General features: G+C 43.3%; 1 protein-coding gene across 1 annotated transcript in view; it reads right to left on the bottom strand.

The window, feature by feature from the left end:
• The window catches only part of Srbd1 (S1 RNA binding domain 1), a 157,789-nt gene that overhangs the window by 108,728 nt on the left and 23,502 nt on the right, over positions 1–25,559 (bottom strand). Inside the window, exons 8-14 of the mRNA XM_051159864.1 lie at positions 21,409–21,505; positions 19,620–19,755; positions 17,940–18,043; positions 15,464–15,571; positions 12,017–12,174; positions 6,199–6,289; positions 5,449–5,556 (exon numbers count right to left, since the gene is read on the bottom strand). Of these exons, the coding sequence (XP_051015821.1) occupies positions 5,449–5,556; positions 6,199–6,289; positions 12,017–12,174; positions 15,464–15,571; positions 17,940–18,043; positions 19,620–19,755; positions 21,409–21,505 (802 nt within the window). The remainder of the gene's footprint in view (positions 1–5,448; positions 5,557–6,198; positions 6,290–12,016; positions 12,175–15,463; positions 15,572–17,939; positions 18,044–19,619; positions 19,756–21,408; positions 21,506–25,559) is intronic.

Here is a 25,559-nt window from a genome sequence, read left to right as displayed (position 1 = left end):
CCCACCTCAGGAGGACCCCATGCCCTCCTCTGGCCTCCCTGCATATGGCAGAGACACACGTAAATTAATTGTTAAAAAATAAATCTTAAAAACTTAAATAATAATTCAAGTGAAATGAAAAGTACATTAAAAAGCCTCGAATCTGGGTACAAGGGGACAGCGAGATATACTCCATAATAAAAACGCTTTATTTTCCTCTGACTGTATCTAACCCTCCCAGTGTCCTGAACTGCAGATCCCTAATCAAGCAGCACCTTAGGGAGAAAGAGGAATGCAGTAGAGACAGGCTAGCACCCTGGCTGTGCTATCCCAGCACTCCTCGGAACAGTGGTAAGTGGCTTCCTCAGACCTACACTCCGTTGCTAGAATGTATTCGGTATATCGTGCAAGTAGATGAAAACGTCTTAAGGACACATTTATTTTGAAAATCTACATTTTGCTACTAGAATGCATTCCAAGGAAATAAAGGCATATGCAAAGACCTAAGCATGAAAGACGTGATTTAGCTTAGTTTAAAATGATCATGATTACAAACCCAGATGTCAAGTAAGGAATGATTAAAACTCGGTACAACCAAACAAAAGTGCGTGTGTAGTAATATTTAAATGTTGTGGAGTATGTTGACCAGAACGAGACGATGATAACATACTGAGAACAAGGACATACAGTAGGGACTCCTTTTCATAATATATTATAAACCACATACAAATCGGAAAATGCAATCTAAGGCATTAATTTTATTTCAGGCAATGGGAAATCCTACCATGCAGCCACATTCTCTGCCTAGTCTATAGTAACGTGTATTTCTGATTTCTTTTTTTTTTTTAAGTTGACTATTTTATCTTAACATAAAATTCTATTTATTCCCCAAGGAAGTTAACCTTTCATGGCCCATCCAATTTCCTACAATTGTTAGAGTTTCTGGAAAGTACATCAATTACCTCAAGAAAAAACAAAACAAAACAAAAACCTTATGATTCCTTGAATTCTGTTTTCCTATTAAAAGTTGATAGTACACTGGGCTGAAAGGAAAATGGGCATCCTTGTGCCTCCCACCCGTCTACCACCACAGTCACCTTCCTACAATGATCTGGCTACTTCTGCCCCTCCCTAGGCAGGCCTCGGCTACCCCTCAATCCAACACATCCCCAGGCCTCGCTCCCTCTGCTCTCACCACACAAGGCACTTTCTCAATCCATCTCCATTCTTGCTAACAAGAGTGTTCATTGGAAAGTAATACTATTTCTTCGTTTTGAGATTTGCCTGCTAATATCCATGTGTATAGTCAGGCGTTCAGCAGAGAAAGAGAAGCAAGTCACACTGCAGCACAAACTGTTCTGCATCTCTTGACCCCAGCTCAGTGACCTCATGCCCCATGATGCTCCAAAACACCCATGGGCTGTGATACAGCACAGCCTGTAGTGGAAAGCTTGCCAATTAGAGAGGAAAATACAACACACCAAATATTAAACATTATCTCATTATTTCATCCTTCAACTATGCAATTCTATCATATCATAATTTTATTCCCCAAATCAACATCTATCTTTAAAAAATATTAAGTCTATAAACCCTAAATGCTCAGAACTCTGAAAATGTTTAATGCTGACATGTCACAAGTAAAAAATCCCACATACGGTTTTATACGACAGGCCTCGGTCAAAGCATGAGCACATTATAAACCTTTAGGTTTTGTGTATAAGGCTTATGCAGAGCCTCATGTTTAATTTTGAATCCCATTCACAAGATGTGCTATTATATAGAAAGAGGCATCCCAAAATTAAAAATAAATAATCCAAGTATTAAACATGTCTGGTCCCAACATTCAGAAAAGAGAGATTTCAAGCTATAATCTAGTCAATCGTCTTGAGAAGATTTATCTGATCAAAACCAGTCTAAGGCTTAATGATAGTAAGTGAGAACATTTATAGCAGGCTACAGCAGGTAAGGTCCTGCTCCTCAAGCATGAGGACTGAGTGCAGGGTCCTAGCACTCACGCGGAAGCCATGCACAGCTGCAGGTACCTGCAGCCCCTTGCTGGGCTGGATGGAGACGGGAAACCCCGGGGCATTTTCTAGCTAGCCAGTCTCTCCCAGCATCTAGCTCCAGGTGGAGAAGGTAAAAAGGGTGAACAGATGCTTGAGCAGTCAAGAGCACTTGTTGCTCTTGCTAAGGACCCAGAACCTACATGACACTCCAGAACCAACTGTAACTCTTCTTCTGGAGATCCAATGCCCTCTCGTGGTCTCTGTGGGCACTGCATGCATGGTGAGTCACATGCATATATACAGGCAGGATACCATACACATAAATTAAATGAGAAGGAACGAAGGAACTAAGGAAAATAGAAGGAAGGAAGAAAAGAAAAAAGGTGGAGAACAAAAGGCAAACCATTAACCCTGACCTTCGACTTGCACGTGTGCATGCATGCATGTACAGATATGATACACACACGACTTAGGTTGATCACAGCAGACCGGTAAGTGCTGAGCTTACAGAACACAACCCTGAGCATTGGAACATGCTCCCTGGATTTGAAGATGTACTAAGGAAGCCGATACTTCCTGCATATGTGTAAACACAATGTCTCCTAAGGGCTAAGCCATTTGTACATTTTACCATTGTATTTTGTTTTATTTTTTGAGACAAGCTTTCTCTGTGTAGCCTTGGCTATCCTAGATTCACTTTGGAGACCACGCTGGCTTCGAACTTATAAAATATCTGCTGCCTCTGCCTCGCTGAACGCTGGGATCAAAGGCGTGTGCCACCATGCCTGGTTCATTTTACCATTGTTATAGAAAGGTAAATTATATCTTTTGCAAAAACAAAATAAACAAAACAAAACAAAAACACCATAGCAGTACAAGATTAGAAAATAAATCTGGTTGGGCAGTGGAGGATGAGACAGAGGCAGATGGATCGCTGTGAGTTCAAGGCCAGCCTGATCTACAAAGAGAGTCCAGGACAGCCAAGGCTACACAGAGAAACCCTGTCTCGAAAACAAAAAACAAAAAACAAAAAAAAAGAAAGAAAGAAAGAAAGAAAAATAATTCTGTGCCATTATAAGAAAACAAATAATCAGACATTAAAAAACAAGTGGTACTATGTGCAAAAAACTGAAGACACATCATTCTACCATAGACTATAATGAACTCTACAGTATTTCGAGCATTTTCATTAACACTTCCAGCTTCAAATGTAAATGACTAGCTGAATCCCAGTTAAAGCCACCACCTGGATCCAGTTTAATTTTCTTCCCCTTCGTTAACTAGGATTTGAAAGCATAGCTGATTCCCCCGGGGCTGGAGAAGTCCCAGAGCTTACAAAGTACTTCAAGGGCAGGGCTAGAAACACAAGCGAGGAGAATGGCTACTGCAGGCGTGATACAGATCACGGCACATCCTAACTTACAGCAGCGAATCAAGATAAAAGCACTGATGAGTGATGGCTGCGGACTTTATTATGATGTTTAGAAAAGAGTTAAGGGCAAATGATAAACATCTGACAAGATTATAGGAATGTGTAAGAGAAAGTACAAAGCATGAGACAAAGCATAAGACAAAGCATGAGACAAAGCATGAGACAAATGGAACGCCACATGACGGGAGAAAAGGGTTTCTTCAAACACTCAAAACTGACAACAAAATGAAATCAAATGCTGATTTTCCTAAAGCAGTCACTATAAATTCTGACTAGACAGCTTCAAAGGCCCATCATAAAGCGCTAGCAAACAGACAAGAGCGTCAGGGAGTAATGCCTGTGACAAGAGAGCCAGAGTGTGGCTCAGCCATAGGGACAGACACGACAACTCACCCTAGGAGGACTGAAAACCCTACGCAGGTTGCCCAGCACTCTGAAGAGAGGGTGGAAGAAATGAATAGCGCACAGCACACTGTGCGCATCAGGGCACAGGTATTCTAATACAGGGTGGAGCTGCACACTTCTTCAATGTCTCTGAAGTACAACAAAACCGCAAAGCCGTGCGCCCTCGCACTTCTAGTAACATATACACCTCAACTATTACACACACCAAATGGCTTCTATTCAGGGCTTATCTTTAATTATGGTTGCTTAAAGATCAATCATTTTATTTCAACAAGTTTAATAAATCCAGATTTTTTGTGGCCTCCTGGTTAATTTTTCCTGATATTTTATACTACCTAAAGTTCAATGAAGGCTGCAGATACCCTCAACTCACAGATATCCTCCTGCGTTGGCCTCCCACATGCTAGGATTGCTGGTATACACCATCAGCTCCAACAGCAATTTTTATGATGTCCAGGTTGTGTGTGTGCGCGCATATAGTATACATAATCATTACAATTATTCCTGAGATATTGACATCAAATTAAGATGAACAGGTAAGAATGAAACTGGCTGTAATTAAACATCATCAGCCACGAGTAGGAGGCTCAATCAGTTTCTCCAAAGTCCAGGTACCCGTTTGCGGCTTCCAGAACAGTGAAGGTGTGCAGGATGCACAAGCCAGCTTCCCAGCACAAGATGCAGGGCGCCAAGAACTCAGGTGACCTTTCCATCTGCTTCTTTCCTGAGCCACATTCACAGCACATTAGTTTTCTCTGACATTCTTCCAGCCCTTTTCATTAACCTGAGTTTATTTTGCTGACTTATTTGGATTACATTGTCAGCATACAGGTTACCTGGCCCCTCCTTTCAGCTTTTAAGTGAATCCTAGAATTCTTCCTGTGGAAGGATTACCTTTGTATTTGCTGTGTTGATCCTGTCTACACCCTGTTCATCAACCATTCTTAGGTACTAATTTCTCACTAGGCACAAGTGGATGGCCCTAGAGCATGCCTCATTAAATGCAGACACTGTACTTCTCTCTCCCACAACTGAACCCTCAGACGTACATCCACTGAAAGGGTAGTTAGCTACGTGAGGCCCAGAGAGAAAGAGAAGAAGAAGAACAGTGGGACATGAAAGCAGAACTACTCTGCAGGGCAGGGCAGACCTAAGAAGCAGGGACATGACGTGTAACCATCCCCAGGGCAGCTGTCCACCTGTATGAAATGGGAATGCTCTGGGAAAGGAAGACGAATGAGCATCAAAAACACTTTCATTTACAACAGGTGTCTTGGCTCTCAGTGCCAGAGGACGATGATTCAGAGGCTTAAAATTCTGACAGCAGGGTGGGTTATCTACAGTCGGTAATTGCTGCTTGATATTCCATACTCATGAATTATCACTTAACCAGAGTCCTCTTGTCAAGTAAGTCTGGGAGATGCCATTTGAGTAACCTGAGCTCTGATAGGCTGCTGCTGCGAGAGCTTCTGCCCTGCACTGGTCACTCCCACAACGTTCTTAGTAATAGCAAGAGGCAGTCTGGGAGGCAAACAAGACATACATTTTCAAAAAGGAAAGGAAAAGTCATCACAAAAGGAGCCTGAGAAGTTTCTATGCTCTCCAAGTCTCCCCCGGCCTTACCAGTAAACCACATCCAGTGGTGCAAAGTAATTCTTCATTATCAGGTCAGCAAAGTACGCCTCAGTTTCCCGGCAGGCAGTTCCATTTCCAATCACCACTGTGCTGCAGCTTCAAGGGAGAAGCAGAACGAAAGCTGGATGAGTCCAAGGCCCACTCTGAAGTCACCCAGAGAAAGCATACAGAGTGCAGAGGTCAGTGGCACGCTTCTCTGTATCCGTGTGACCGCTCCGCCACTCTAGAGCACATCCCCTGCGCTTGGTAAGGGGGCAGGGGAGAAGCAGCTCACTGTCATCTCAAGACAGTCAGGCAGCTTTTTTCTCATCTACAAAGAGCCAACATAAACATAAGTAAACTCAGGCTCATTCCAAACCATAATAAAGATACAACTAAATTAGATGGTGTTAATTTTTCAAGTTCCTAACTACTCTAATATCCCTTCTTCAAGGGAGGGAAGAAGGGAGGGAAGAGGGTGGGGAAGAGCTCCCAGGTACCACATTATCACCTCTACTTGAAAGAGGGCAGAGAGAGGGAAAGTATTTCACCACCCTCTGCAGGTATGAGTTCTCGAACAACTCGCCCCAGCATTGAGCCTGAGGTTCCCTCTTCCCCTCTCCCCGCCTGCTCCCCACCCCGCCCACTCCCACCCCCACCCAGGCACTTCTCTTAATCCCACACTCCAAATTAGGAGCTCCAAAAGTACCTATGGCTGCCTGAGCCACTAACATACTCAACAGGCTTTTATTTTCTTACTTGAAATCCAGCAAAAGCCTCTTGATCTTCTCTGCCTCTCGGAAGCCTTGTCCACAGTGCAAGTAAACCACATCGGTATGAAGTATCTGACCTTGGGGTGGGGGGGGTGGGGGATTGTAAAAGACATTTGCAAACTGTAACTCACTACTGGTTTATTAAGTCACAACAGAAAACGTAATCTGAGGGTCTGTGAGATGCCTCAGGAGGCAAGCACACTGGCCTGACCCCCTCAGCTGGACTCTGGGACCCAGACCCAGAAATGACTGCCTCAGGCTCTCCTCTGACCTCCATGAACCAGTGGACATGCTCACATCCACACAAATTAAAATGTAGAAAGATCACTAAACTGCAGTCTGAATTATTCATACTCACTAGATCAGGTTTCTCCTGGAGGATTCACAAATGCTGCTACTTTCAAAGTCAAGAGAACCTCACTCTCCACCCAAACTGTGCCCAGGTGGGCAGCGTGCTGTGGCGCCTCCGTACGCCCTGCACGGAGAGCAGCTACAGCTCTGACTGCCCGGCTACCTGCTACAGGCCAGGCTCCACCACACTCATCTTTTCTTTTCAGTTGTTGACATATGAACTTGTTCGTTTTGTCTACTTCTTTGAGCTATATATTTAAGAACTTCAGGCTTTTTCTATCTTGCATTATGTATGTATCTTGTTTATAAATAAAACATTTTAACAAATAAAATGTTTCAGGGTGATCACTCAATGAACAGAAATAAATGAGCTAAGTAAACACAACAGGGAGCTAGTAAAGGAGTCACAGGACAATGAATGCCCAAGAAAGTAAAGGGTAAGAAAAGGCTGATCGCATGCAGCGCGAAGAAGGCTCAGTTAGAGAGTTTGCTTCAAACTCTAGGCTAGCTACCCTGACCAAAAACAATTAATGAAAAAAGGGGGAAAGAACAAGGTGTAACAGAAAAGAATTTAAAATAAAATATTTGTCAGGAAAAAATGATTTCAACATTATCCATTAAACAAGGAGAATACAGAAGACTAACAGAGTCAAATGACCTGAGCCCGGGGGCTTGCAGAGACGGAAGCACCAGCCAAGCACCATGCATGGCCTGGACCCAGGTCCCCTACACAGGTGTAGCCTATGGGCAGCTCAGGCTTCATGTGAGCCCCTAGTCAGGGGGGGCAGGGGCCGTCTCTGACATGGACTCTGTTGCCTGCTTTTCAATCACAAACCCCTGGCGGTACTGCCTTGCCTAGACTCAGTGCGAAAGGATGTGCTCAGTTCTGATTTGACTTGATGTGCTGGGGTTGGGGGGTAGGGGATCCACTTTTCTAAGGAGTAGGGGATGGGGGAAAAGGAAAGGAGGGAGGGGCCAGGAGGTGAGAAGGGAGGTGGATATGATCAAGATGTAAAATGACTAAGTAAAATTTTTAAAAGATGACGAAAAAGAAAAGGAAGATACAAACATATTAGAAATAAAAAAGCTACATATCCAGGGCTACAACAGTTTAAAAAGAAATGAGACTTAGAGTAAATGATGAAACAGAAGCTCTGAGCAAAACTTTACCAACATAGACTGAGAAAACATCCGTGTTTCAAGTTCTAAGAACGTGCTAAACACAATTCTGAGGACTAATCCACTAGCATGTCCAGAAGAAGGTACATTGGCCAAGCTGAAATTATCTTTAAAACAAGTGTAATCTAACATTCTCAAAACAGGGCTCCTGGCTAGGCCCAGAACCCAACATTCAGAAAGATCTCAGGCGGGGCTAGATCGTGAGTTTAAGGCTAGCCTTGGGCTAGCCTTGGGCTAGCCTTGGGCTATAGAGTGAAGCCTTGTTTCAAAAATAAAACAATAAAGAAAACATCCCAATACAGTAATTTACCACAGTGTCACAGTAAGGGACAACTAGGAAAACAAAAAGCAAAACCATGGCTGTGTCTATAAAAAAGGTAACAAACAACCCCCTCAAAGCCAAGACCCAAGCAGGTGGGAATGGCGCAGCACTGCTCAGACCTCTGGCTGCGGAGGCACCTGGGGGACACAGTGCAGCAGGGTAGCAGGGCAGCAGCGGGTGGGATGGCTGGAGCAGCACAGGATCAGGCTGAGAAGGCAATGACACGGGCCCAGCACAAAGGCTGGGTAGCCTGAAGACTGAGGAACTGACCCTCATGAGCTCAGGGAGATAAAGAAAGAGTATCAGATTGGAAAGAAACAGCTGGAACCGGATCTAAGCAGAGCAAGTCAAGGACAGAATGAGCCGAGGTTAAAGAGGAAAAAGCCTGTGTATCTATAGAGTCATATCTACCTGTTAGACCTAGGACATATGTTCTTGTGATAAAATTAGATTAGTACTTGACATGACCATGACTTACAACAATATACAAAATTCTATACCAACTAAAAACAACCTCATTTGTGAGTAACAATTAAGGCCTTGAGTTGAGGAGTACATTCAGTAATCTACATTTTGTTCTATCCTCCCTTTATATTTCTATATTCCCCTTTCTTTCTTTCTTTCTTTCTTTTCAGCTCCTATCTCCTTGCCTATGAAAGAAAAATAAAGGAGAAGTGAGACGTCCCTGAGTCCAACCTAGTTTTCTCTCTGTATAAGACCAATAATAACTTACAACCACCTCCCGATGAAAATAATAATCTGTAGACCAAGAGAGCAAACAGAAACCTACCCAACCTCCCTTAGAGGGAATGGGACGTTGTTCTCTTAAGGCTTCTTCAGGCTAATTTAGGGTGAATAATACCTTTGAAGGGCCCTCCCGCCAAAAAAAATGGAGAAAATGGTTAAGCAAGCCAGGGATAGCACTTTCTAAATGGTGAGAAATTCCAGGCTTAACAGGAGTCCTGTGTGGGACAGACTGAAATGTTGGACCAATTGGGATCAGAAGCTTTCTACATGTCTGTCCTGGAAGCTGTTCAATTCTGAAGGGTCACAGCAACAGACGTGCTGGGGCTGGAACATGGAGGATGCAGGATATGACTCTATAGATATAAAAGGTAAAATAGTTAATAAGGTCTTCAAACGCCTCAGAGACCCACAGCATATGGCATTTAAAGATGTTTTTATTATTCTAAAGATTCTTTGACAACAAGACAAGTTAACTCCTGGCAACACCCAGCCTGCCTCAAAGAAGATGATCAACATCAAAGAACTTCCTTATGGAGTTGGCTTTAAATGTGGCAAACAAGCCACTGGGCAAAATGTCCTCATTTCTGCCACAGACAGAATTCTGCCTAAAAATGGGCAAGCTAAGACGCAGGCAGAGTCTCGACTGAACTCTGCCAAGACAGGGTAAGCAAGTCCTCAATAGTTCCTGTCTTACAAATATGCCTGTCAGATATATTGGGCCAGAAGGCTGAAGATGATACTCCAACATTACAGAGAGTGTTGGGTGACTGTTCAGGCAGTAAACTGTCTCTGTCATTTTTTCATTTTGGAAGCTGCTAACCTGCACTTCCGGTTCACTCAGGTATTTAAAGTTCATTCCTTCTCAAGTCTCTGATGGGGTTAAAGACCAAATAGTTTAATCTTACAATTAAGCTTAGTAGGTTAGGGGTTAAGATGTTTTTAGATCATGATAGATGTTTTAAGTTAATAGAGATGAGATAATGATAGATATTGATTTTCATTCAGAAATTTAGACCCAAAACGATAAGAAAGATGTTTACTTCAAGTTTGACAAATACAAATAGCCAAATCACTATGAATGTAATATTTATATAATTCCTGATTGTCTCATGGTTCTTCCTGCTGTATGTAGTTTATTTTACTCATTTGCAATAATATAAATGTATATGTTAAAAAAGAAACATAATAAAAAAGTAAAAAAAAAAAAAGACAGTAGGAAAGATTTTAAAAATTAAAATAAATTAAAAAAAAAAAAAAAAGAGGAGAAAGCAATAGACAGTGCATTCCAGAAACCATTAGGTCCCCTCTCCATGTTCCAATGACCAGCACACATAAGAGGAAGCTAGTTTGAAACAGTGAGAAGCCAATCCCAACCCAGTTCACCTTGAAAGTACTGGAAATGTAACCTAAGCAAAACAAAAGGATGATGGGCAAACTGCACACAGAAAGATCTTTGTTTAACAGAAGAAATACAAGTAGAATACAAGTCTACTATAAGATGCCCACAAAACAGAGTAAGACATATGAAAATGAGATTTTAAGAGAATATTATAGAAACTATGATGATAATAATACACATCAGAATCCTTGAACCACATGAATGAAATATCAAGAATTAATTTCATATGGAAGAGAAAACAGTTTTGGGTTCCGGCAGCACATCATCCACCCTGGGACAGTATGGAGAAGGCCAGCATGGGCCTGCGCAAGGACAGCATGAGAGAAGAGAGCTCCAGAAATGAAAACCCAGCCTAAGAGACACAGAACATATGTCCTCAGAGAGACAAAGCAAGGAGCTGTCAAAGATGGCAGAATCACAGTGAAGAAGCTTAAAAGAGATTTATGTAGAAATACACATCTAAAAGAAATTCCAAAGCTATAAACTATTAAATGAAGGACTCAAATAGATTTAATAACAAACTAGAAGAATAGAAGATTACTTATCAGTAGAAAGTGAAGTAAAACATTAAAAAACAGAAGAAAAGAAAATGAGATATAACAACATAGTGACATTCCAAAGTAGAACTCGTGTGAAACTTTGAAAACCACAAAGGGAAAATTTTGGCACCAGAAGGAAAAGGATACTACTTTTTCTTTTTTCTTTTGGTTTTTCGAGACAGGGTTTCTCTGTGTAGCCTTGGCTGTCCTAAACTCGCTTTGTAGACTAGGCTGGCCTTAAACTCACAGCGATCCACCTGCCTCTGCCTCCCGAGTACTGGGATTAAAGGCGTGCGCCACCATGCCCGGCTGGATATTACTTTTAAAAGGAACACTTATAAGACTCTGGGACCAATCTACCACAAAAATAATCTTCAAAACTCAAAGCAAAAACAACTTTTTCAGACAAAAAGTGAGATAATTTTTCATCAACTAATTCACATCAAAAAGAATAACACAACAGCCAGGCCTGGTCTACAAAGTGAGTCCAGAATAGCCAAGGTTACACAGAGAAACCCTGTTTCAAAAAACAAACAAACAAAAAAAAACAAACTAACCAAACAAACAAACAAAACAGAAAAGAAATATGTTGCTTTGCAGACATCACGAAGATGCCCTCAAATGACAACACAGAAATGCAGAAACAACTCACAGGAAGGGTAACGACACAGGCAGGCAGGGAAACATATTAACTGCATTTCACAGCTGCAAAATGTCTGATACTCAAAATAAAATAAAAAATTAGAATACATCACAAAGATTGAAGTGCTAAGGTCTAGGAGCACCAGTCTGAGCAATCAGGGGCATATGCAGCACAGGTGGGACAACGCTGGCCTGGCCTGCCCGGATTGAAAGGCCAGCACCACGTACGCAACATGTGGTGGCATGTGCCTGCAGTCCCAACACTCGGGAGGTGGAGGCTGGAGGGGCGTGAGTTCAGAGTTCTCCTTGGCTACCTAGAGAATTTGGGAGTGGCCAGGACTATCTGAAACTATGCTGGAAAAAAGAAATGAAAAAGGAGAAAAGGAATTCAAACCTGACCCTAGCAATGCTCAGTATATTTCAACCCACTGACATGCAGGAAGATGATGGACTTCCTGAGAGAGTTGTAATCCAGAAATAAGGGAGATACTCCGATTCCTACAGCCCCACAAGGAAACAATTTCTAAACCACAAAATCAAAATTTAGTTGCAAATCTTCATGAAATCTATGAAGTGAAACTTAGGAGCAACCAAAAAGCTCTCAGAGAAAAGCTCAAGAACTTACTAGTAGGAGAAATGATGGCTAGCTTGCATCCGTGCTTGTAGCCAGGATCTACTCCCATGAGGGTGCGGCCGGGAACAGGACTTGTTAGAAGGAGCTGGCGGAGGTTCTGTCCAAACAGCATTACCGACTGCTTCTCTGCATCCGATGTCAGTTTGGCTCTTTAGAAATGGAGCGGGTGGGGGGCAACACAAAAAGTACTTAGTTTCTCTTTCACCAAATTTTCTTTGCAGAAAAAGAGCGCAGTTTATTTTGTGCCGTCGCTCCTCAGGGAAAACATCCCACCCGAGTTACACTTGGTGTGCTTTCACTACTTTCTACCACAGCGACGACACAAGCAACTCTGAAGCAAACTGTCCTCATGCCCACCATCTTCTCCAACTGCTCTGCTCTATACAAGCTGTAAGCTAAATATGTTATACACGAGAAGAACCTGTAAAGATCTGCAGGTCAAATTAGAGCTCATCAGATGACTAAGCATATAAACACACAACAAGATGACAAAGCATTGCGCCGCAGCAGCCTCCACCAACACTATTTAGGTCAGCACTTTCACTGAGTCTCAGGGTCACTGTCTCTGTTCCTCTCCACATCTACGCCTTGTCACTCTCAGGCCACAGAGCCAAGCCTCATGTCACCATGTGAAGTGCAAGTTTCTGTTGTGACACAAGTTGTCACACACAACTTGTGACAAATGTTTCAGTTGTGTCACGCGGCGCTTTGCTGAAGGCTGTCTTGTGAGAGGGCATGTTATGTTTTTGCTGGGAGCAGACACATGAGAGGGTGTGTGACGGCTGAAAGAACTATAAAAAGAAGCTCAGACAGTAGGACGGAGGCCTTTGGTATTTCTACGACGTACAATACTTTGCTGGTCTTCGCTTCACAGAGACACACGCTCCAGAGAACATCTCCTGGTTCTCCGGCTGATTGCGGCCGCTTCCGCTGGCTCGTGCCAAATCTGCGGAGCCCGGCTGTGTCTGCTGGATCGTGCCACCTCTGCGGATTCCTGTGCTGTTTGGTGTTGGCTATTGGACTGGACGCTGGTGTCCTGACAACGCAGAGAGGAACTGGCCCAAGGAACTACGTCCACACAGGTCCACAACCCCTTTTTCCTATTAACATTCTTTCTCCCCTTCCTCTGATTGGTAGATTAGAAGTGAGACTGAAGTGTTTAAGAACCCTAAATAAAGTAGGTTTTGAAAAATCTAAGCCTATACCTATGTCTCTGTTTTATCCAGAAACAGTTAGAAGCATACTTTTAATACCCTGTAGGATAAAAATCTTAGTCAATGATGAGCCTAAAGGTAGCCGGAAACTACCTTTTCAATTAGACCAAATAAGAATTAAGTGCCACTGGCACAAGAAAACTGAGGACAAAGCACTTCAAAGTGTGTTTTCTGTTGTGTAGGGAGGGATTAACTATATAAGTGAAGATGCAGACTGCTACTGTTTGTTTCTCTGGCTTAATTTGGTTTGTAAAGATTTTCTCTCATCTTTTCTAACATTTCACTGTAATTATCTGACTTCTGCAAAACAGGATTAAAAAAAAACTATTACAAGTATTTCTAAATCTTCATTTTGAACTTCATTTATTGTGAAGTCATTATTGGTTGACAGTCTTTTCAAGGAACCATGACTGGTTTAAGAGACACAAAGTGGAAAGACCACATCCCCGCCCTGAAGGCCACTGCATGACGGAAGCAGCAAAATAATAAACAGAAAAGATGAAAACAATGAGGGGTCCAAGCTTAAGCAGAGCCTGCGCCAGGAGCAGCTCACACGAGTGAGAAGGGAAAGTATGAGGGACACACAAGCACAGGTGGGACAGTAAGAAGATTGGTAGCCCACAGGTGACTTTGCACACATGAGAATGACATAAAAGGCTCACAGCATTTTAGAAAAGGAACAGGCTCTTGTTTACCCACAATGCAAACCAAAAAAGGACTGTTTCCTACAGAATCCCATACCACATGGCTTATTTGCAATGAAATCATTCCATATGCTATAATGCAAAATGTCAAAATACCACTGAATGCTGAATGCAACATGAAAAAAAAAATAAGGAAAGAAAAAGCAACACATTGAAATTTTATAGAAGATTATTTTTCCCTTCAAAACAGAATGAATGGGCCCCAACAGTTCACTTGTTGCATAATCTTGGCAACTGGAGTTTGGATCCTAGCACACACATAACAAGCTAGGCATCTAAAAAATGCCTATCACCCCAGCTCCAAGCAGGGTGTGGGACAAACATATTGCTATGGCTTGCTGCCTTCCAGCCTAGCTCAAACACAAGCCCCAGGTTCTGGAAAAGCCGTCACTTCAAAGGGGTAGGTGCAGATGATAGAGGATGCCCAGCATTTTCTTTCTGCTTCCGCACACAAGCACCTGCACCATGTATATACATGTATATACACTCACATGCCTACAGACACAGATAAATAAATAAAAGAATGTATCCCTTACATGCTTTATGTCACAGCACGTAAAGCCAGAGACATTTATCACATGGGCGGTACAGAATTCCACACTGAACAGTATCTGTAGGCTACCTAGGCTACAAAGGACGAAACAAGGCAATGTGGCATGGAGCAACAGAAACTGAGCAATGGAGCTCCTCATCTTTATAATGTTCATCCCTTGCTTGGGACACTCTGAACTCAAAGGCCAAATTACAAATTACAAGAAAAACACCAGTTGGCTAGAAATTCTAGTGAGCTGACACGACAACTGCAATACCAACACTCCAGGGACCCCAGCTGAGGCCTATTTTAATGAGAAGTGAGGACGAGGATGCTGCTGGTCCACAGCACGCATGAAGGACTGCACGAAACCATGCTGGTTGCTGGAACCTAACTACCAAGACAACTGCAGGAGGAAGTCAAGAGAGAAGCCGGGCTCTGCAGCCATAACACCCGGCCCTCTTCTCTGCTAACAGCGTGTCTGCACCTCACAGAACTCCCAGGAGCCTGCTGGCACGGTTCTTTCGGTCACCCCTCCCTCATCTGTGCCTGGCGTTACTCATCCGGACAGTTCCCACTGGGAGGTGAACACATACTCTCCTCATGACAGTAAGGTCGCCCCGTTCTTCACCAAGCTCCTTATGCTTCTAGTAACCTCCCCATTAACTTCTCGGTTTGTTGTTTCCAAGCCAAATCCTGAACCAACAAAATCATGGTTGGCTTGGTTGCCAAACTGAAGCATCAGCAATGCAGAACAGGAAGAGGTATGGACATTAAGAGTGCAAGACTAAATTGTGTGTCACAACTAAGAAGAATGTTGGGAGCTCTATGCATGAGAACGAGTCTACAGATTAAAAGCCAAGGCTCACAATGAAAACCTAATTTGACTAAGGTTTTGAGCATGGTTCATATTAGCAAACATTTACGCCATGCCCCATGAGACCATACAATATGATAAGCAGTTTACAAAATTAAACGAGATACATACCTGAACTCTCTGCAGAGGAGAGGAACAATAAGGCGTTTAAAGGAGTCATCCAGTGAATTATGTAAGATCTTCATTAACTCTGGCCGTGCGAAGCCACGTGGCCTCCATCTACAAAAAGGAAAAGCTCATGATAAAACTGAAGTGACCAGTCAGGGAGGCAGAGACAGGCAGATCTCTGTAAGTTCAAGGCCAGCCTGATCTACAGCGCAAGTTCCAGGATAGCCAGGGCTACACAGAGAAACTCTATCTTCCCGCCTCCGTCCTCCCCCGCAAAAAAAAGGAAAACTAGAAATCTAAGAAGACAACCATGCAGAAGACCCTAGGCATGGGTGAGGGCGGCATAGTGTACTAGCTAAAGGCAAGATCTGAGCCAAGTGCTTTAAGTACTGCACACTGACTTAATGCTAGGGCATTCAAGTGGCCGCATCAATTTGGGAAGACAAGGCTAAAAATACAGCAGTGGCCAACCCTTGAAGGATCTCATAAGTCATGCAGTGAAGGCTGGCTAGTCGGAAGAACATAGTTCTGGGCCCTGAGACACTAGAAGACAATGGACTGCTATCTTTCTTATTGTAAACATCCAATGTCTGGTGGCTACTATGGTGGTTTCCCTTTAAGCTCCAAGTCTTACCACTCTTTTCCAAAAAAACCTAGAAATTATTATTACCAATCCTCTTAAAGCTGCATCCCAAGAGGAACTAGTAATGAGCATATACAAAATTCACAACAGTAAATGTCTTTGCATTAGCTTCCTCAACCAAATGGTAGCTACAAACTCTACTGTAGCAATCAAACTGGCTGTTGCAGGGCAAAAACACACCCAGCAAAATTCAAACTAAAAGTCAAAGAATTATACAAAATGCATGGTATCTTCAAAGGGTCTACTAACAGGTGAGAAGTTTATTTTTAAAAGGTCCTTAAAACTTTTTTACTTCATCTTTAAGTTTAATCATTGTTTAATGTGCAGAGTATTTTAAACAGATCACATATATTTCGTTCAGTTATACTTTAATACGATATAAATTATATCAGTGCTTCAATTTTTTATCAGGTAAAACATATCAGATATGACATGTGCATGTAACATTTTGGTTAATTTGTTTTTTTACTAGAAAAAGATGCTCTATTAAATAGTCAAATAGTGCAGCAAGGTACTTTATATATAAAGAATATATTAAGTGATGATGTCATCGTGCAAACCTCACAGAGTATGCCTATGTAAGCCTAGATGGATAGGCTATTACTTGCAGACTGTGAATCTGCATAGTTCGTCACTACATTTACTACTGCACCAAGTATAACAAGATGAAATGCATCCCTAACCATACTGAAGCACAAAACAGGTACCGTAGAAGGACGGTATAGAGACAGAGCATGCCTGTGCAGGTCTCTACGCTGAGTGAGTGAGCACCAAGTGGTGGTGTAGGCTAAGGACATCACAAAGACCTTAACGACTGGGCACTAGGCTCCACCAAATTGACTAACAAATATTTTTCTTCAATAAAACAGCTTGAAATACAACAAAGCTACATGAAAATGTTTTCTTTACATTCTCATACTATTTCAAAGGTTTTCTTTTTCCTATTTAGTTTTTGGATTAAAAGCTCACATATTAGCCAAGGGCTCCAGTGTCAGGACCATCCGTTTGCTGCTTCTACACCTGCACCTTGTCATGGAAGGGCCTTCAACAGCTCTAGGACATCAGAGCTGCACCTGTATCCTGCCACAATGGGGCCTCTCTCAATGTTTTCCCTTCCTTGAAGGAGTGCTGCTCTTACTGAAATACGGCACATCTTTGCTTGGTGTGGTCTCTTTTACATAATAGCTTTCCTTGGAAGCAATCAGGCATGAATATTCCTCCCTATCACATAAAACTCACTGGTGCTGGGCTCAGGCTTTCAGACCTCCTGAGCAGCCCATCATTACGATCCACCCAAGCTTCCACAGCACACTCACTGGGGATTCTCGTGGGAGCTGTTTTTGTTTCCTTGTGGTTACTTCTTCTCTTGCTGCTCCTTTAGCTTTGTGCTCAGTAAGAAATTGGATTTTTTTCAACCCATAAAATTACAAAACCATCCACAATCATACACACGTTTTGCTGATGAGCATTTCATAAAGCGAATGACTACACTGAAGAAAACTCCACTTCTCAGAGACAGTCAGCATTAATAATCTCTTATCCCCTTCACAGACATTTTCTACTTAGGTATATGTCTCAAATGTGCTTTTTTAAAAAAACAATTTATTAGACACACGCAGAAGACAACTTCCAGAAGTTGGTTATTGCCTACTAGGGACCATCCTCAGACACTCCCCACTGAGCAATTGCTCTGCTTCATATTCATTGTTTTAATGCAAAAAGGAAATAATATTGTCACTGGCTTTTTTCACATAATATACATCTCTTCATAGCAATACACAATAATACCAGTATGGTAGTTTAGAAAGTAAATTTTATGGACAGCCATAAACAGACCTGCTTTGTATACACCACCTACAGAATTCGTTCTTCACTCCGTCAGGAATGTTGACCTTGACTGTCAGTATCTTCAAATTCTCTCCTCGGTTAATGGCCAGAATCTGACACAAACATATGGCAAAGGCTGATAATCAATAAAGCAATGATAAACTTAACCAGTCCACATTTCTGAAACAAACCAAGCACCTATCTAGCCAAGAACAGTATCATTTTATTGTTTATGAAGAAATACATTAAGAGCAAGTTATATCTACTTTCCTCAAGAAACATCTCTCTCATAAGGAAAATCCTAGCAGGGCTGGGGAAATGGTCTGGTGGGAGAGTGTTTGCCACACAAACATATGAACCTGAGTTAAGATCCCCAAATCTACACCGAGATGGAGGACAGAGGTTTGTGCATGTAATGACAGCACCAGGGCGGCAGAGACAGGCAGGGTCCAGGAACTTTCTGCTCAGCCAGCCGAGCCAAATCCACCAGCTCCATGTTCAGCGAGACACCTTATTTCAAACACTAAGAGGAGAGGCTCGAGAGATGGCTCAAGGATTAAAAGCATTTGCTACTCTTTCAGAGGACTTGAGCTGGGTTCCCAACACTGGCGTTAGGCGGCTCACATGTGTTTCATTAGCCTCTTTCCACAGCTATAAAATGTAAGTAGAAAAAGCACATTTTACAATGATTAGTGAGGGCTTTCACCTTGGGAGAAGACAGGCAATCTCCTAATTCAAACCATCTCATTGCCTCCCAAAGAACCAGGAAACTAACACAAACAATACATGAAACAACACAGGACATCTTTAGCACTCACAAGACACAGAGAATTAGACTGGCATCAGATTTCTAAAAAAACAAAGAAACAAATAAAACAAAACAACACCAGCAAACCCAACATTCACATATTCACATTTGGGGCTAGCAGGTGCATAACACTGTGAGTCACTGAACACGGTACACATGGTATGTACATCTTATACTGTGAACGCTTTACTACGGTTAAATTTAAAATGGCAAGTGAATTATGACTCTACAGCAAAAGAAATCTGTGAGAGTCTGTCTTGAGTAGACCTGCTCTGCATGAAATATTAGCATGGTTAAGGCTGGAATGAAAAGACACCAAACCATGGCTCAAAGCCATACAAAGAAATAAACAACACTGGTTATGGTAACGACGTATGTAAATAGAAAAACCAGTGCTATTGTATTTTTCATTTGTAACACCTCTCCTGCCCTTGTGCTATTTAAGCCATGGCTGCGGAGTACAGAGCCTATGGCTTAGTAAAATAAATAGAAACTTATGTAGGTAGACTGAAAAATGAAATTAGAAGGCGGAGATACAATAAGTATGGTTCATAAAGCCAAATTAGACCATCCACACTGTATTCTAAACCCGGCATTAGACTGTGATTTTCTGTGGAACCATCTGTGCCCACACCTGAGTGTGCTGGAAACAGGGCCTAATGTCTGTCACCAGCCAGATGCAAGTCCCATGCGTTATCACAGTGTCACTAACTTCTCTAGGCCTTCAGTTCTCCATTTGGGAAATCAGGAATATATGACAATATCTTATGAGTCTTATACAAACTAGTAGGTAAGCAGTTGGCCTAAGCCTGTAAGGTCTAGTAAAGTAGTATCATTATTACTACTCTCAGCATGCAGAGGCAGTGAGTGCCCTTATTTACCTGGTGGTGGTGGATGTTTTTTATGTTGCAGGAAAAGTTCTGGTAAAGCTGAAACTTATCAACATCCTTCTCATTTACTTTTGCTGCCGGTACTTTTGCAAGAGACGACTGAATACAAATGTATCTATGTTTGCACCTGGTCAGATACACAAACATCAAAAAGGAAATAAGCATTTATTTATGTGTGCTTTACATGTTATACATTTATATTAAAAGGATAGAAAAAAAGTTTCCAAATGAAATCTGCTAATGATGCCCGAATAAGAAACTGCCATTACTAACCCATCCAAAGGACTCTGCCAGCCTGGCACCTTTGATCTCAGTGCAGGGGAACTCTATGAGTTCAAGGCCATCCTGGTCTACAGAGCAAGTTCCAGAGCAGCGAGGGCTACACAGAGAAATTCTATCTCAAAACAATCATATTCCCCGAAGATCAATTTATGTATCAGCACAAACCACCCAAATGCCTGAGTTCAGACAGTATCTATGAGCACAGAAGGCTGAAACGATTGATGGGAATCATCTAGTCACTTCTCCAACCAGGCACTCCTAGTCAACTTAAAGATGAAGAGAGGGGTCTAAGTGAGCACCAGGAGAGTCATAAAACTGGTAGGTACAGTGGGTTGGAGAGATGGCTCAGCTGTTAAAGACTAGGCTCACAACCAAAAAGGTGAAACTGGTAAAGGAAGGAAGGAAGGAAGGAAGGGAGGGAGGGAGGGAGGGAGGGAAGAAAGAACTTTAAATTACTGTCTGTCTCTGCATCCCTGCCTCAGCATTCTGTTTTCCCTTGCCTCAGTCTCCCCAATGCTGGGATTAAAGGCATATGCCACCACACCTGGTTAAGGTCTCTTTTAAATGAAATAAAAACAAAAAACAAAACAACAAAAACATAAGCCCAAGTAGGTGCTGGCAAAAGCACACTGATCCCAGAAAACTATAGACTGTGATGCCACCCACCCGCCCACAGGCAAGCTGTGCTCTCTGAAAGCTAAAATGGACTTCTGATCACCCATACCTGGTATCACACATTGCCAAGGCAACCCAACCACAGGTGTAGCCATTGGCTTGTCAGTCAGACTGGATTCTGAGACACCTAGGAGATTACTGAGGCACACCCAGGGCACTGGCATGCCTGTGAAGGTACTGCCAAAGAGGAAGGGTGGAGAAAGTGCCACTATGGATCCCATACCGTGATGAATGAGGGATGGGTTCCACAGAGATGACTGCATCAAAGTGGAGATGGAAGACAGGCAGCCAGCACTGCTGTCCTGTGGTTCCTGGCTGCCTTCCTGGGAACTGCTTAGCTCCCTAGACCCTCTCTACCGCCATAGTCTAAGCCTGGGAAGCTGCTGTCAGTGAAAAATGAAACTTTCACCACCGTGACACAAGAGGAACCAACACATCAGGTAAAGAGCGTAAATGAATTATAAACTGAGCACACACAGCATAAAGCACATGTTCAGATGCAACGCTACCTACTCCAGAAGCACAGGACTCCCTCTCAGTCCAAACCATGTCAAGCCCGGGTTTTAAGCTGTGCTCATGAGAGCCTCCTTGAGGTGTCTGAGAAGACGAGGACAAGAAGGCAGATACCAGGGACCCTGCCTAGAATCCAATTCAAACAACGTTAACTACTTTAAATATTAGAGTTCTGTTGTTTGAACAAAGAATTCTAGTCAAAAAAAGAAATCCTGGAATCCAAGTGTTAAATGAACACTGGGTTAGCACTACCCACAGACCTTAAAAGCATGAGCCCTATAAAGAGGAAAGCTACCGAAAAGTTACTTACGTGTCCCGAACGTAGTCAAGCGTATCTTTATCTTTAGCAATCATGTCTGCTAAAATATGCTGCACTCCTGTTTCAATATCCTTGAGCTCAGAAAGGCCTTTAGAAGAGTAGAAAGAGACCAGAACCAGGTATAAGATTGGCTGTAGGTCTATAGTTATATATACTGAAATAAATTCCAGTTCATATAAAATGTTACATTAACAGGAAAGAAAGGCATAATGAGTGACTCACTTCCATCCACAAGGAAACAAGCAACACTGCAGGCCCTAACACACTGTGCACTGGGGAGAGGACACAACAGCACTGCAGGTCCTAACACACTGTGCAACGGGGAGAGCGCACAGCAGCACTGCAGGTCCTAACACACTGTGCCCTGGGGAGAGCGCACAGCAGCACTGCAGGTCCTAACACACTGTGCCCTGGGGAGAGCGCACAGCAGCACTGCAGGTCCTAACACACTGTGCACGGGGAAGAGGACACAGCAGCACAGCAGGTCCTGACACACTGTGCACCGGGGAGAGCGCACAGCAGCACTGCAGGTCCTAACACACTGTGCACGGGGAGAGCGCATAGCAGCACTGCAGGTCCTAACACACTGTGCACTGGGGAGAGGACACAGCAGCACTGCAGGTCCTAACACACTGTGCCCTGGGGAGAGCGCACAGCAGCACTGCAGGTCCTAACACACTGTGCACGGGGAAGAGGACACAGCAGCACAGCAGGTCCTAACACACTGTGCCCTGGGGAGAGCGCACAGCAGCACTGCAGGTCCTAACACACTGTGCCCTGGGGAGAGCGCACAGCAGCACTGCAGGTCCTAACACACTGTGCACGGGGGAGAGCGCACAGCAGCACTGCAGGTCCTAACACACTGTGCACGGGGAAGAGGACACAGCAGCACTGCAGGTCCTGACACACTGTGCCCTGGGGAGAGCGCACAGCAGCACTGCAGGTCCTAACACACTGTGCACCGGGGAGAGCGCACAGCAGCACTGCAGGTCCTAACACACTGTGCACTGGGGAGAGGACACAGCAGCACTGCAGGTCCTGACACACTGTGCACCGGGGAGAGCGCACAGCAGCACTGCAGGTCCTGACACACTGTGCACCGGGGAGAGCGCACAGCAGCACTGCAGGCCCTAACACACTGTGCACTGGGGAGAGGACACAGCAGCACTGCAGGTCCTGACACACTGTGCACCGGGGAGAGCGCACAGCAGCACTGCAGGTCCTAACACACTGTGCACTGGGGAGAGCACACAGCAGCACTGCAGGTCCTAACACACTGTGCACTGCAGAGAGCACACAGCAGCACTGCAGGCCCTAACACACTGTGCAATGGGGAGAGCACACAGTAGCACTGCAGGCTCTGACACACTGTGCACTGGGAGGGCACACAGCAGCACTGCAGGTCCTGACACACTGTGCCCTGAGGAAAGCACACAGCAGCACTGCAGGCCCTTTCCAATCACACTGTGCACTGGGGAGAGTGCAGCTTTGGATGCAGCCTGTTGACTTTTGGCTTCCCCACTTAACACTTCCAGGACCTAAACATGCTTTCTCTGCCTCAGTTTCCCCTAAACATGGAGTAATTGTTATCTCTTTCATGTGGTAACAAAGATTAAATGTTTTAAGAAACGTGTATGCATCAATCATATCGCAAAATATGTAATTTTGGGGCTACAAAAATGTGCCCTTTCTAGCAATTTCATTAATACTGCTCTTTGAGCATGAGACATTTCCACATTTTAATTTCTGAGATCTCGTAAAGAACAACACTAGGTGACCATCCTCATGAAACCGTCACCAGCAGCATGTGACACATCTGCAAGCAGTCCCTACTTGCAGGTTACAGCCCTGACTGACACAGAATGGCCCCTGTGGTGTCAGCTCTACAGGGACAAGAGAGTATTCGCATTGTGCACTTTTATTTCTCTTGTCCTCACCGGTCTACCTGCACTCTGCCTTTGCTGATTTACATTAAGGCCTGAATTACAGAAGCACTGAGTATCATATGTATGTTTTTCTGAGAACAGAGTTTTCATGAGTAAAAGTACAAAAAAACAGAAAACAAACAAACAAACAAAAACCCAAAGAGAACAGGAAAACAAACTTATTCTGGCATAATTAATAAGGATAAAAATACCTATTTGGTTATGTTATAATAATTTATGGTAACCACTGAAGGAGTACTTATTTTAAAGAAATATGAGTTGAAATAAATAGGAATTTTACTTACATTTTGAAGAAATTTCTCTCTGGGGAAAATTTCAGTGACAAATTCCTTTTACAAATGGAACTTGTCTATGTTAAGGACTGAGCTAAGAAAACTATTCACTATGCAGTACCAGCTGGAGCCCCAAGCACCTCGAAGCATCAGTACACAGAGGAAAGACGACAACAGGGTGCTGACTCGGCAGTAACACTGTCTACAATGAAAACCACTACTGAAAGCAGCGAACAGAAACAAAAAGTTTAACACAACAAACGGACTTAGGAACACCTGCATCGCATGGGAGACACCATGTAAAAGTCTTACACACTCAGTGACTGTTTATAATTAAAATTATACTAGGATAAGGACTGTCCTTGGTCAAAAATGCAGATTCTTTGATGATAGGAGCATCACAGATGATTCTGACAAAAGCTTTGTAAAACCACTATTAGGAACCAGGTGCGGTGGTGCACGCCTTTAATCCCAGCACTTAGAAGCAGAAGCAGGCAGATCTCTGTGAGTTCGAGGCCAGCCTGATCTACAAATAGAGTCCAGGACAGCCAGAACTACACAGAGAAAGCCTGTCCCAAAAACGAAACAACAACAACAAACAATGCTAGGGAGAGTCACTGAGTTATCCCTCTAGCAGTGGTGGGGGCAGATTACCAGAGTCATTTGGGCAGCCTTTTCATGTGTGCTTGCTCAAGCCACAAAGACTGGAAGATGCCTGCATATTTGAGCGAGCCCCACTCCCAGTTGCTCTTTTAGGCTTACTGCAGGCTCCAAGGTGAGCATGTCAGTAAAACCAAGAGAAAGAAGGAACACCAAACGAGAAAAGCAACAATAAAACCTCTACAGCGACAGAATCTGAAACATTCTAGAGTAACAATTGTGACTGTACAAACAATTGAAAAGCCAATATTTCTTTATACTTTATCTGTATTTAGGCCTTCTTAAAGCAAAGAGCCATTAGGCCCCCTCAGCACAGGGATACTTGAACCCCAGGACAAAGCCCATCTCTGGTACAGTATAGGTTTTCATTCAGGTCAAATTCTTAGTCTGCGGCAAGTAAGAAATACCATCTACTGAGGGGGAAATATACACATATATGGTTTCTAAAAATATTTCTCGGAAGAATGATGGGAATGATTAAATACTTCTTTAGAAACAGTACTACAATTGAAAGTGACCGTGTACATACAGAGCACAAAGGGTGAGGGGAAACGAGAAGGAAGAAGCATTTCAAACAAAATTTTAAAAGCAGCAAGTGCTGGTCTGAAAGAGAAATGCCCCCAGAGACTCAGGCGTGTGAACCCCGGGTCCCCAGCTGCTGGCCTTGCTGGAGACACACTCACTGGGACGAGGTTTGAGAGTGCAAAGCCTCGCCCCACACTGTTCACGCTGTGCTTCACACTTGTGGTTGACGACATGAGCTCTCAGTTGAGTGCTGCCACTGCCACGCCGACTGCCTGCTGCCATACTTTCTCGCCATAATGGACTGTGGAACCGTGAGCTAAAATAAACTCTTTCTCCCAGAAGTTGCTTTTGGTCATGGTGTTTTACCACAGCAACAGGAAAATATTAACACATAGCACATAGTTATTTGGAACTAATTATAATTCTTTGTATTTGTGACTAGTATCAACAAGTGAGTAAAGCCAAGAAAAAATTCTGCTGTGACTGTCAGAACCACATTAAGGATGCTGGGTCCTGAGCCTGTCACACAGTGTGAAGTGTCACTGCCTGGTGTCATCATGTATCCCATATGTCACCATGTGTGACAGGGTTTCCATCACACCATAGATTAGTGCTGCTTCCCTCGCCAGAGAAGCTGGAGCTGAGGGGCTCATGACTACTCAGGGTGCTGTGAGTTACGCAACAACAAAACAAAAACACCAACAAAAACACCAAAACCAAAAGGAGGAGAGATAAGGAA

This window comes from Acomys russatus, chromosome 1, assembly GCF_903995435.1.
Source record: "Acomys russatus chromosome 1, mAcoRus1.1, whole genome shotgun sequence".
NCBI classification, from domain to species: Eukaryota; Metazoa; Chordata; class Mammalia; order Rodentia; family Muridae; genus Acomys; species Acomys russatus.
This window is presented reverse-complemented; position numbering and strand designations above follow the sequence as displayed.